The 11,923-nt window shown below is 42.1% G+C and overlaps 3 protein-coding genes, 1 non-coding gene and 1 pseudogene across 4 annotated transcripts; 4 read left to right on the top strand and 1 right to left on the bottom strand.

Moving 5' to 3' along the window:
• Positions 1-1,172: 1,172 nt before the first annotated feature.
• Positions 1,173-1,244, bottom strand: TRNAP-AGG. The gene has a single exon. It is a non-coding gene; the product is annotated as a tRNA-Pro (tRNA).
• Positions 1,245-1,990: 746 nt separating this feature from the next.
• Positions 1,991-3,858, top strand: LOC124703344. The gene has a single exon (XM_047235565.1). It carries the CDS (start codon positions 2,534-2,536, stop codon positions 3,260-3,262), a length of 729 nt encoding a protein of 242 aa, XP_047091521.1. The 5' UTR covers positions 1,991-2,533; the 3' UTR covers positions 3,263-3,858.
• Positions 3,859-4,672: 814 nt separating this feature from the next.
• LOC124703348 lies at positions 4,673-6,571 on the top strand. The gene has a single exon (XM_047235567.1). It carries the CDS (start codon positions 5,083-5,085, stop codon positions 5,794-5,796), a length of 714 nt encoding a protein of 237 aa, XP_047091523.1. The 5' UTR covers positions 4,673-5,082; the 3' UTR covers positions 5,797-6,571.
• A 1,614-nt stretch (positions 6,572-8,185) lies between these two features.
• LOC124703347 lies at positions 8,186-8,905 on the top strand (annotated as a pseudogene).
• A 2,012-nt stretch (positions 8,906-10,917) lies between these two features.
• On the top strand, positions 10,918-11,740 carry LOC124703346. The gene has a single exon (XM_047235566.1). The coding sequence runs from the start codon at positions 10,920-10,922 to the stop codon at positions 11,634-11,636; it is 717 nt and encodes a 238-aa protein (XP_047091522.1). The 5' UTR covers positions 10,918-10,919; the 3' UTR covers positions 11,637-11,740.
• The last annotated feature ends 183 nt before the right edge of the window (positions 11,741-11,923 follow it).

Below are 11,923 nucleotides of genomic sequence, written 5' to 3'. Positions count from 1 at the left end.
ATGTGAGAATAATAATGGGCCTAATGGTGAGATGAAATTAGGTTTTGAGGGAGGGATCATTGCAAAAAAAAAATTGTGTCGCTATAGGTTCTCCCCTATCACACGAATGCGTAAAATCCTACCAGACGAGCACACATGTCAATTCAACTTGCTATGCTGGGAGAAATTATCTGGGCCGGCCTAATTTTCAAAAAAGTATTACTGAAACACAAGGCTATGCACTGGATTGAAGAATTTGCAAGTTTGAGGATTAAATTGTTTATACGCCCGAAATTGATGTACTAACATTGTACTCTAATAATAATAAGAAGAAGAATAATATCCATGCCTTCGATCTAGATTCTGATGCGGGCTCCTCAGGTGCTATAATATGTGATGACAAGGATTGCTTTTTAGAAGCTAGATGTCGAGGCATTTCGTTTGTGTTGGATGCATTGATGGCGGAAGCCTTGCGCTACACAATGGCCTGGTCCTAGCAGGGCAGACGGGGTGTAACAAACTCGAGGTAAACTCATACTGTATGGATGTGATTGAGGTCAATGCGATATGGGGGTAATTCTCTTGGGCTGGTAGCGACGATCTATGTGGAGTGTAGTTTTCTATGCTGCAACTTTTTAGAGGTGTGTTTTGAACACTGTCCTAGGGAATCCAATGAGGCATCAGATTCTGCGTTGAAGAAACTCGGAGGGCTCCTCTGGCCGGTGTTTCTTATCAAGCCAGATCCAATCTTATGGGGCTGGTGGCTATCGCCACTTGTTAACGCCTACTAGGAAGGGGTTTCTTCAGCGCTAAAGAATGGATCAACCGCTGGTTCTCTTCTTCTCCGGCGAAGGAGAAGGACGTGTGTTCTTCATAGTTGCGGCGTTACTAGTTTACAATAGCACAAGCATTTGTATATTACTATTTTTTTAATAGAAGTAATGTATATCTACATACTCGCACATAGTCAAAAAGAAAACTTCATTTTCTTAAAGAAAGACTAGCATGCCCATTTTCCGATTTTCAGTGCATCATCTGCACCTGCAAGAGGAAGAGCAGTAAACAGATTTGATGTGTAAATACCCTGTATCAAATTATATGGATAGAAGGGAGTAAACAAATTTGATGTGCAAATCCCTGTCTCAAATTAATAATTAGATGGAAAGGCAGCAAAAAGGAAAAAACGAATAAAGGGGGCATTCCGAGAATTGAACTCGGGACCTCTCGCACCCTAAGCGAGAATCATACCACTAGACCAAATGCCCTTTTTGTTTATAGTGCTCTCTAACAAAATTAAGATTCATTCTTCAGGATTATAGGTAACTTGTGGCCCGGTCTGTGCCCCACCAGACCTTCCTCTCTCGTAAAGTCTCGCCGCCGGCGAGTAATCCGGCACCGCATACCCCTCCTCCTCATCCGCCTCGAGTCACCGCTCCTCCACCTCGTATGGCGGAGGCAGCAAGGGACGACGATGAGTTTGCGCTGTCTCTCGAGCCGCTGGATCTGGGGCGCAGAGCCCTTTTGCGCCTTGCAAGGAAGTTCCTCGGTCAGAAACTGGCGGTTCAGGGCAACGGCGATGACGTCCGCTGCTGCCGTGCAGAAAAAGCGCGGTGTAAGCTTCTTGTGCTGGCAAACCGCCGCGCCTAGCTCTGGCAAACGTGGTGGAGCAGAGCAGCACTTGCTGCAGTGAGGTAGAGCAGAGGGTGGTGTCTCTTCGCAACTTCTCGAGATGCTGAATTCTGAAAGATGCTCTTTATATACTAGATGGCTGTTCGCATCCAAATGGTAACGCTCTGTGATAATGCTGTTGACCATCCAATTCGTACTAATGACATCCGCATTAGATCATCAATTATTGTCTTTAGTTTAGTTCTTCACTTACGCTGATTCCATTCCAGATGGTCAAGATTGCAGATCATTTTGTGGTGGATCTTGTCACAGACGCCCGCGACATGCCAGGGCGACTCCATGAGGTGGGCAGTTCATGACCTGAACTAGGTGAGCACATTTCCGGATGTTGAGTCAACTAGCAGATCTTATTTCTTATAATTGTCTTATTTCTGCTCCCTTAACCTCTATCCAGCAGAAACTGGCTTATATAATTTAGGTGTGGATCATTCTGTAGATGGCAGATGGTCCTCCAACAAACGCCAATTACATAGCTAGTAGGTTCTTTCCATTGCTTGCTTCCTATCAGTCACCGATGTGGATTTATTCCGAGTAATGTTAAGCACTCGTGCGTATGAGTTGCCACCAATTATAGGGACAACATCTGCTTGTAAGCTCACTTATTGATGTCTGTTGCACAAACAAGGTGAAACAGCATGGACTTGTCTATGCACGAATGGCTACGCCATATAACCATATCATAAAACTTGCTCAAGAGCATTGTTTAGATTACCATCAGCTTGGTAATGACATTGGCATTTCGATTCTGAACTATAAATAGAGTACACCTGAAAAGCCTGAACAGAGTGCAACTTTTCTTCGTTTCTCATCTCTTCCTTGTCCTGAAGAAATATAACATCACTCATTCACAACCTCCATCAAAAACATGTCTGGCCATCTCAGATCTACAAGTCTGCCTTCTAGGCCTCACTCTAGTGAGATCAAAGTAGAAGAAGAGTTACACAGCCTAAAAACATGCCTCTGTAGGCAGCCTGCCACCATGGTCACATTGTGTGATGGCTTGAGGAGGCTTGCAGATGTCTACAACTGTGTTGAGGAGATCGTGCGCTTGCCAAGGAACCAAGTTGGCCTCTGCTCGCCCCAGCAACAGAAAGTTGTGGAGAAAGAGCTGGAACGGTCCCTTGTGCTGCTTGATATCTGCAATGCTATGCAAGAGAACTTTGCTGAGTTGAAGATGGGTATCCAAGAGCTGCTACTAGTCCGCAAAAGAGGAGATCATGCCATTGTCAACCTCAAAGTAGAGTCTTTCTTCCGTTCAGCGAAGAATATGCGAAAGCATTTCAGGAAGTACAGCAGCAAAGCTACTTCTGAAGGTCTCAGCTTTGTCAGGCTACTATCAGAAGCAAGAGAGATGGCTATCTCCCTATTTGAATCTGCATCCTATCTCTTGCCAAAGCAGATTATCACCTCCAATTCTAGCAAATGGTTTCTTGTGTCCAAGAAGTTCCAGAAAAAAGAAGTTATACACACGGAGGATCGGTTACAAGCATTAGAGTGCAGAATAGGAGATCTTGAGAATGGTGCAGGGTTTCTGTTCAGGAGATTGATCCAGACCAGGGTTTCTCTCCTGAACATTCTTAGCTCATCAAGATGAGTTGCTGCCCTGGGGCCGTGTGATTGGCATCCTCCTTTTAAAGGGTTTGAAAACCTTGTGTAAATCTATCTAGTGTCTATGGGAGACCCATGTACAGATTAGTGTATCACTGGTAGACTATAAGGGGAAATGATTTCATCATGTTTATGTTGTCAATGTTCTTTTGTGTGTACTTCTGATTTTGGTGAAATGTGATTTTTCTTCCTAGGTAAATACTGGTTGATTGCTCCTTAATGGCAGACAATATTCAGTATGACAATATTTTTCATCTTTTGCCTGCAGATTTTAAGGGGTTATATTGTCACTTGACAATTTAGCCTCATACTTTTGTTTCCTGTGCTTGCACTAATGTAATTATTTTGTGATTGGTTTTCTATACATGCATGAGTATGCAAAATCCAGGCTATGCGGCAAGCTTGTAACTATATTAAATGATATGAAGAGGAAACTTGAAAAACTGACAAATGCGCATAAACCAGACTTACACACATGCTACCAATGACATAAATACCTCACGTTTCTTTTAAAGTTTACAGTCTTACCATTATCCATGCTATTTTTAATATGATAAAAAATGCCGATCCTTTCATGATGGATTTTATTAGGGGTGGATGAAACTTGCCAGCAGTATTCCATGGGATGTTGAGTTCATGCTTATCTTGAAGCTACCTGGCACACATTACATTGAACACGTTTCTGGAGGTTCTTGCTTGCCAACTGTTCCTTTCATGAACTGAGATTCCTGCTCACCACCTTATAGCAGAAAACAACTCTGGGCACTCGTGCAGTTCATTTTGCCGGACATAGCAGCATGAAAGATTGGCAATACAAAATAGTGACTTGTCGAACTAAAAAAGAAAGCAACTTGTCGAACAAAAAAAAGCAACTTGTCTTCGTGTACTGTCAAGTAGTCGTGCAGACCACAGTTTGCCTACGTTTGGAACATGTCAAAGTTGCATTGTTTAGCATTTATCAACGTGTGCTTCATTAAACTAAGATGGGCATCAACTTGTCTGAGGCTGTGGTGGCCATGTGAGTAGATGGGATCTGCAGAGATAGAGGTACTTTTTATTTGGGTAGCAGTCGGAGGTGCCTTGTTTTCAAGTTTCTCATGTAATTGGACACCTCTACCTCTTCTACTGAAGAGTGACACCATAGATTTCATACAGAAACAGGCATTACCTTCTAATATCTGGAATTTTGCAAGCTAGAACCTGTTCCTGTGGTGTTTATTTGCTAGTTTCTTATGTTCCAAACGAGTAAGTGAAGTATCTATTGATAATTATAATGCATGTGTGGTGGATCATGCTGCAGATGGCAGAGACAGACCAGCAGAACACCAGTGCTGCACAGCAATTGCGTCGAAGGTGCAACTGTCAGAAGTTGAGAACCAAATCGACAGGCTGTTGGAAGGTGAAGTCATCTGGTCCATCAACATAAACATCAGTTGCATCACTTACATTTTAGTTTATTTCGATTTTCTGATCTGGATTGTGAGTTAAGCACTCGTGCAGATGCTTAGCCGACAGTTGTTGAGACATGGCATGCCCTTAGGGATGCTTGTCTCCCTAACAAGATAAACAACACCAGCTTGTCATGGATACAGATGCTTATGCTGCTGCAAAGAATCGGTCCATTATTGGCAACAAACGGAGCGTGTTGCGTAATATTCTTTCTGCCTAATGGGCTTTGCCAGCAGAACAGCTTTTGTTTCTTGACTATAAATAGAGTGCTACAATGGTTGAGCACCAACAGAGTACAGTTCTTCTCTTATCTTACATTTCAGACAGAAGAACATCTTCAGTTTATCCATTAGAAACATGGCCTGCCATCAAAGATCTGCAAGTTTGCCTTCTATTCCCCACTCCAGTGTATCCAAAGTGGAGATAGAGCTGCAGGATCTGAAATCATGCATCTCTTCACCCTCCCCAACCATGGACACAGTGTGTGGTGGTTTCACGAGGCTTGGAGACATCTACAACTGCATTGAAGAGATCATGAGCTTGCCCAGCAACCAAGTTGGCTTCTCCTTTCCCCAAAACAAGAAGATGGTGGAAGAGGAACTGGAAAGATCCCTCGTGCTGATTGATCTCTGCAATACCATGCAAGAGAACTTAGCAAATCTGAAGCTTAGTACCCAGGAGCTACAACTGGTTGTCAAGAGAGGAGATGATACGGCTGTGCAACTCAAGGTTGGGTCGTTCGTTCGCCTCGCGAAACAGGCTCAGAAGCCTTTCAAGAAGATCACAAGCAGCAAAGCTACTGCTGCGGATTGCAGGCTGGTCAGGCTACTGGCGGAAGCCAGAGAGATGTCTGTCTCTCTACTTGAATCCACATCGCATCTGTTGCCGAAGCAGTTCACGACCACCAAAGGAAGCAAATGGTCTCTTGTCCAGAAAAGAAAGGTCGTTTGTGAGGAGGAGCAGTTGCAAGCGCTGGAGCAAAGCATGGGAGGTCTTGAGAACGGTGCTGAGTTTCTGTTCAGGAGATTGATCCAAAGCAGGGTTTTGCTTCTGAACATTCTTAGCTCGTAGATATTTCTCAGGCCATGTTTCTTCAGTACCTTGTGATTGGCATCCACTTTTTAAAGGATTCACCAGTCATATAAGCCTTTCTAGTTTGCTTAGAGTACCAAATGTACATACAGATGATCAGTTGATAAAAACAGTTTTTACCACGTTCATACTGACTGCTGATTTCACTAATATTTACCAGGCGGAGGTGTTTATTATTCATAGATGAATGTCATGTTGATATGTTCTCTATTCGAGTATACAATTAATGTTAAGGAGCTGAAAAGGAAATTCCTTGTAAGAAGATGGCATGTAGTAGAGTATCAGTGAAGATCAAATAATTCACAGTTTTGGTAATAAGTAGGAGCTTGTTTTATAATTATTTCTAGCTATAGAATATATAAGTTGTACACCTGTACAATTTTTATTTTTCCTTATCCCTGAAATGTCCATGTTACATCACACCAATTAAAATTCCAATTGGCGCCATCATCTGTTTCTTGCAATACACTATCAATATTGAACATGACAGCTCTAGGCCATGTGGTCGTGGGTCATAATTACCTGATTAGCATAGCTTACAAGTACTATTATGTTAACAGGTGTACCAGACGTAAGCACATGCCACTAATAATTTAGATCCTCTGTATATAGAGGCCGTAACCACTAGTTCAACTGATATTCTATTCCACATGAAGATACCTTACATCTCTTTTGATGAGTTGTTTCGACTGGTCAAGAATGCTGATCCTTTTGTGGTGGATCCTGTTGCAGGTTGATGAAACATGACAACAATACTCCATGAGGTGCTGAGTTCATTCTTATCTAGATGTTACCTGTATCATGTCAGGACTGAGCGTGCTTCTGTAGGTTGAGTCAACTCTTTTCTTTCTTGCAGATGTTGTGTCCTATGCTTTCATTGAAATCTTTTCCGTTGTGCTATAGAAAAATCGAACTTGAACGCCCGTGCATTTTTTCTTTGGAATAACTGAAACATGACAGATGAAAATGCTTATTAGATACATGATTTATCCAGTAGAACCTGTTGGGTTCTCTTCTCAGTGAAAATAGTGTGGAGTGTTACTGTGTGTTTGAGACAAAAAAATATATACTTTCTCTATTACTGCACCTAGATCCGTGACCTTCTAGCTCCCATGTAAAAATCTGCTGAATTCATCCCCTTGTTATGTTTTCCAGTATCGAGATATGGCATAGTTTGATTTGAGATTTTTTTTAGCCATCAAGTAAACTATGGCACTAAAACATTACATTGAACACGTTTTTGGAGGTTCTTCTTGTCAACTGTTCCTTTCATGAACTGCGGTTCTTGCTCACCACCTTATAGCAGAAAATAACTCTGGGCACTTGCAGTCCATTTTGCCAGACATAACTGAAACATGACAGATTGACAATAACAAATGGCTACTTGTCTTCCTGTAGTGTCAAGTAATCGTGCAGACCACAGTTTGCCTACGTTCGGAACATGTTAATGTTGCATTGTTTAGCATTTAACAACGTTTCCTGCTTTATACTAAGATAGGCAAGTGCATCAAGTTGTCTGAGGCTGTGGTGGCCATGTGAGTAGATGGGGTCTGAAGAGATAGAGATACTTTCTGTCTGTGTATCAGTCTGTTGTGCATTATTTTCAAGTTCCTCATGTAATTAGGCACCTCTACTTCTGCTACTGAGGATGACACCACGAATTTCTTGCAGAAACATGCACTACCTTCTAATATCTGGAATTTGGCAACCTTGATCCCGTTGCAGTAACATTATGAGTTAGTTTTCACAAGCTGCTTATGTTGTAAGAGAGTAAAAAATGCGTTAGAAGAAGTGAAACATCTATTCATGATTATAATGCATGTGTCGTGGATCGTGTTGTAGCCTGTAGGTAGCAGAGACATACCAGCAAAGCAACAGTGCTACACGGGAATTGAGGCGAAGGTGCAACTGTCAGATGTTGAGAACTAATTGACAGGCTGTTGGATCATGAAGTCATCTGGTCCATGAACATACAACTCAGTTGCATGAATTCCACTTAAGTTTATTTTTCCCTCGGTTTGCTGGTCTGGATTCTGAGTTAAGCTAAGCACTCGTGCAGATGCTTTGCCGTCAGTTGTCAAGACATGGTATGCACTTAGTGATGCTTGTCTCCCGAACAAGATAAACATCACCAGCTTGTAACGGATACAGATAGTTATCATTCTGCAAAGAATTGGTCCATTATTGGCAACAAACAGATCGTGGTGCACAATATTCTTTCTGCCTAATGGCCTTTGCCAGCAGAACTGCTTTTGTTTCTTGACTATAAATAGAGTGCACCACAATGGTTGAGCACTAAAAAAGTGCATCTGTTCTTCACTTTCTCTTCTAGTCCAAACACAAAAAGTATCATCAGTTCATCCACTAGAAACATGGCATGCCATCAAAGATCTGCAAGTTTGCCTTCTATCCCCCACTCCACTGAATCCAAAGTGGAGGTTGAGCTGCAGGGTCTGCAAACACGCATCTCTTCGCCATCTGCGACCGTCGACACAATGTGCGATGGTCTGAGGAGGCTTGGAGACATCTACAACTGCATCGAGGAGATCATGAGCTTGGCCAGCAACCAAGTTGTCCTCTCCTTGCCCCAAAACAAGAAAATGGTGGAAGAGGAACTGGAACGGTCCCTCGTGCTGATTGATCTCTGCAATTCCATGCAAGAGAATTCAGCACATCTGAAGATGAGTACCCAGGAGCTGCAACTGGTTCTTAAAAGAGGAGACGATGTGGCTGTTCAAATCAAGGTTGAGTCTTTCATTCGCCTCGCGAAACAGGCACAAAAGCATTTCAAGAAGATCACAAGCAGCAAAGCTACTGCTGAGGATTGCAATCTTGTCAGGCTACTAGCAGAAGCCAGAGAGATGTCTGTCTCTCTACTTGAATCCACGTCATATCTGTTGCCGAAGCAGTTCACCACCACCAAAGGAAGCAAATGGTCTCTTGTCCCAAAAAGGAGGTCGTTTGCGAGGAGGAACAGTTGCAAGCGCTAGAGCGAAGTATGGGAAATCTTGAGAACGGTGCTGAGTTTCTGTTCAGGAGATTGATCCAAAGCAGGGTTTCGCTCCTGAACATTCTTAGCTCCTAGATATTCCTTGGACCTTGTTTCTTTAGCACCTTGTGATTGACATCCGCCTTTTAAAGGATTTACCAGTCATATAGAATCTTTTTAGTTTGCGTGCAGTACCAAATGTACATACAAATGATCAGTTGACAAAAACATTTTTGACTTGTTCATACCATGACTTATGATTTTACTGATATTTACCAGGCATAGCTGAATGTCATGTTGATATGTTTTTTTCTAGAGTATATGGTGGATGTTAATGAGCTAAAAGGAAATTTCTCGTAAGAAAATGGCATGTAGAGTATGAGTGAAAATTGAATTATTCACAGTTTTGTCAATAGGTAGGAGTTTTGTATATAATTATTTCTAGTTATAAGTTTTACACCTGTTCAATTTTTATTTGGCCTTATCCTTGAAATGGCCATGTTACCTCGCACCAATTAAAATTTCCAATTGGCGCTTATCATCTTTTGCTTGCGATACACTAACTATTATAAACATGCCAGCTCTAGGCCATGTGGCAGTGGCTCATCATTACCTGACTAGCATTTCATACATGCCCTATTATTTTAACAGGTGTACCAGACTTAACCACAATAATTTGGATCCTCTACATATAGGGGCAGTAACCACTAGTTTCAGCTGATATTCGGTTCCACACGAAGTTATTTTACATCTCTTTTATTAAGTTGTTTCGGCTGGTCAATAGTGATGATCCTTTTGTGGTGGATCTTTTTGCAGGTTGATGAAACATGACAGCAATGCTGCATGAGGTGTTGAGTTCATGCTTATCTAGATGTTACCTGCATCATGCCAGGACTGAGCGTGTTTCTGTACGTAAAGTCAACTCTTTCCTCTCTCGTAACAACTAGTAGATGCTGTGTCCTATGCTTTCATTGGAATCTTATCCCTCGTGCTGTTTCCAAACCCATCTGGAATGCCTGTGCACTCTATTTTTTTATCTGGGATAAGATAAACATGACAGATAGGAAATGCTAAATAGGTACATTTATCTCCTTATCCCATATTAGGAAGCACTCACGGAGACTGCACATTTTAACATGTGAAACATGATGCAACGATATGATTACTTTATATTAAAGCAGCACTTCTACTTTATATTAAACAACACTTTACCTAAAAACAATTAGTAAAATGCAGCACTCTAAACAAACAAACATTGGTATTGTGTTATATGAGTATATTCATTTGTGATGTTACAAACTTCACGAGTATGCTGAATATTTTGTATGATACATGGTTCACTGAACAAGGATATATACATGACATTGTATGTGAAAGCTTCAGTTCAAGAAGCATTTATAAATCTTCTATTAATATCAATAGCGTTTGCTGATGTAGAAGCCTGAACTGTTCATAGTTGTTTGTTACCTTCTCAGTTGATAGGTTAGTTCAAAACAGCAACCTGCACTATTAAGCGATAGGCTGGTAATTCGTAAATGTCGTATTACATTTTTTCTGTCTCACTAAAATATTTTATGCATTTATTGGTCTGGAAACAGAACAAGAAAGAATTAATGTGTTTGTTGATAATACTAACTCATGTGTGGTGGATCATGCTGCAGGTAGGATAGACATGCCAAGAAGGCAACAATGCTGCACGAGGGTTGAGGTGCAGATGCAACTGTCACAAGTTGAGAACCAAGTTGCCAGATTGTCAGAAGGTGAGTAAGCTGGGTCATTCAGCGAACCCCTCAGCCTCCTGTGATGATTTGCGAATATGGTATTGAGACAAATCACTCGTGCAGATACTTTGCCATCTATAGATGAGACATGCACACGCTCTCGATCTCACTTATTGCTGCCAGCTGCGCTGACCAGAATAAGAAAGCATCAGTTTTTGCCTTGGGGACAGATGATTAAGCCGCAGCGGAAAACTTGCTCCGTAATTCCTTTTGGAGCTTGACTATAAATAGGGTGTGCTACAAAGGGTTGAGCACACAAACAAATTGCATATGTTCTTCACTTCCTCTTCCATCTCAAACAGAAAATCATCATCAGTTCATCCATTAGAGACATGGCCTGCCATCAAAGATCTGCAAGTCTGCCTTGTATTCCCCACTCCACTGAATCCAAAGTGGAGGTGGAGCTGCAGGGCCTGCAAACACGCATCTCCTCGCCTTCCGCGACCATCGGCACGATGTGCGATGGTTTGAGGAGGCTTGGAGACATCTACAGCTGCATAGAGGAGATCATGAGCTTGCCTAGCAACCAAGTTAGCCTCTCTTTGCCCCTGCAAAGGAAAATGGTTGAGGAAGAGCTTGACAGATCAATTGTCCTTGTTGACCTCTGCAATGCCATGCAAGAGAACTTGGCAGAGCTGAAGATGAGCATCCAGGAGCTGCAGCTTGGCGTCAAGAGAGGAGATGCCGCAGCCATTCAGCTCAAGATCGAGTCTTTCATTCGCCTCGTGAAGAAGGCACATAAGCCTTTCAAGAAGATCACAAGCAGCAAAGCTATGAGCGAAGGTTGCATGACGGTCAGGCTACTGGTAGAAGCAAGAGAGATGGCTCTCTCTCTGATTGAATCGGCATCTCGCCTCTTACCAAAGCAAATCGTGGTCACCAGATGGTCTCTTGTCTCAAAGAGGTTTCAGAAAAGGAGGGTCGTCTGCGAGGAGACGCAGTTGCGAGCGCTGGAGCACAGCTTGGCTGATCTTGAGAACGGTGTTGAGCCCTTGTTCAGGAGGTTGATCCAGAGCAGGGTTTCACTCCTTAACATCCTTAGCTCATAGGTGATTCTCAAAGCCTTGTTGCTCTAGCAAATCTTTTGTACATGATACTGGATATATACTTGATATTGATTGGTTACACAATTTTGATCATGTATTTTGTCAACTGGTTCTTCTACGTATCTTAATCATTGATACTGTTTCGACCATGTCCATGCTGCCCATACTCGTGCTCATGTTTTTCTAAATTCCATTGCGTATGTAATAAAAAACAGTGTAACAAAAAGGCTGGATATGTAAAATATCCGTGAAGAGTCGTGTTGAAGTTCTATTCAGAACTGAAATATCGA

This window comes from Lolium rigidum, chromosome 3, assembly GCF_022539505.1.
Source record: "Lolium rigidum isolate FL_2022 chromosome 3, APGP_CSIRO_Lrig_0.1, whole genome shotgun sequence".
In the NCBI taxonomy this organism is placed as follows: Eukaryota; Viridiplantae; Streptophyta; class Magnoliopsida; order Poales; family Poaceae; genus Lolium; species Lolium rigidum.
Note: the sequence above shows the minus strand (reverse complement) of the source record. Positions and strands in the feature narration are given on the sequence as shown.

What these genes read in the sequence shown, in the direction of transcription:
- LOC124703344 (XM_047235565.1), top strand. Translation starts at nt 2,534, where the DNA reads ATGTCTGGCCATCTCAGATCTACAAGTCTGCCTTCTAGGCCTCACTCT.
- LOC124703348 (XM_047235567.1), top strand. Translation starts at nt 5,083, where the DNA reads ATGGCCTGCCATCAAAGATCTGCAAGTTTGCCTTCTATTCCCCACTCC.
- LOC124703346 (XM_047235566.1), top strand. Translation starts at nt 10,920, where the DNA reads ATGGCCTGCCATCAAAGATCTGCAAGTCTGCCTTGTATTCCCCACTCC.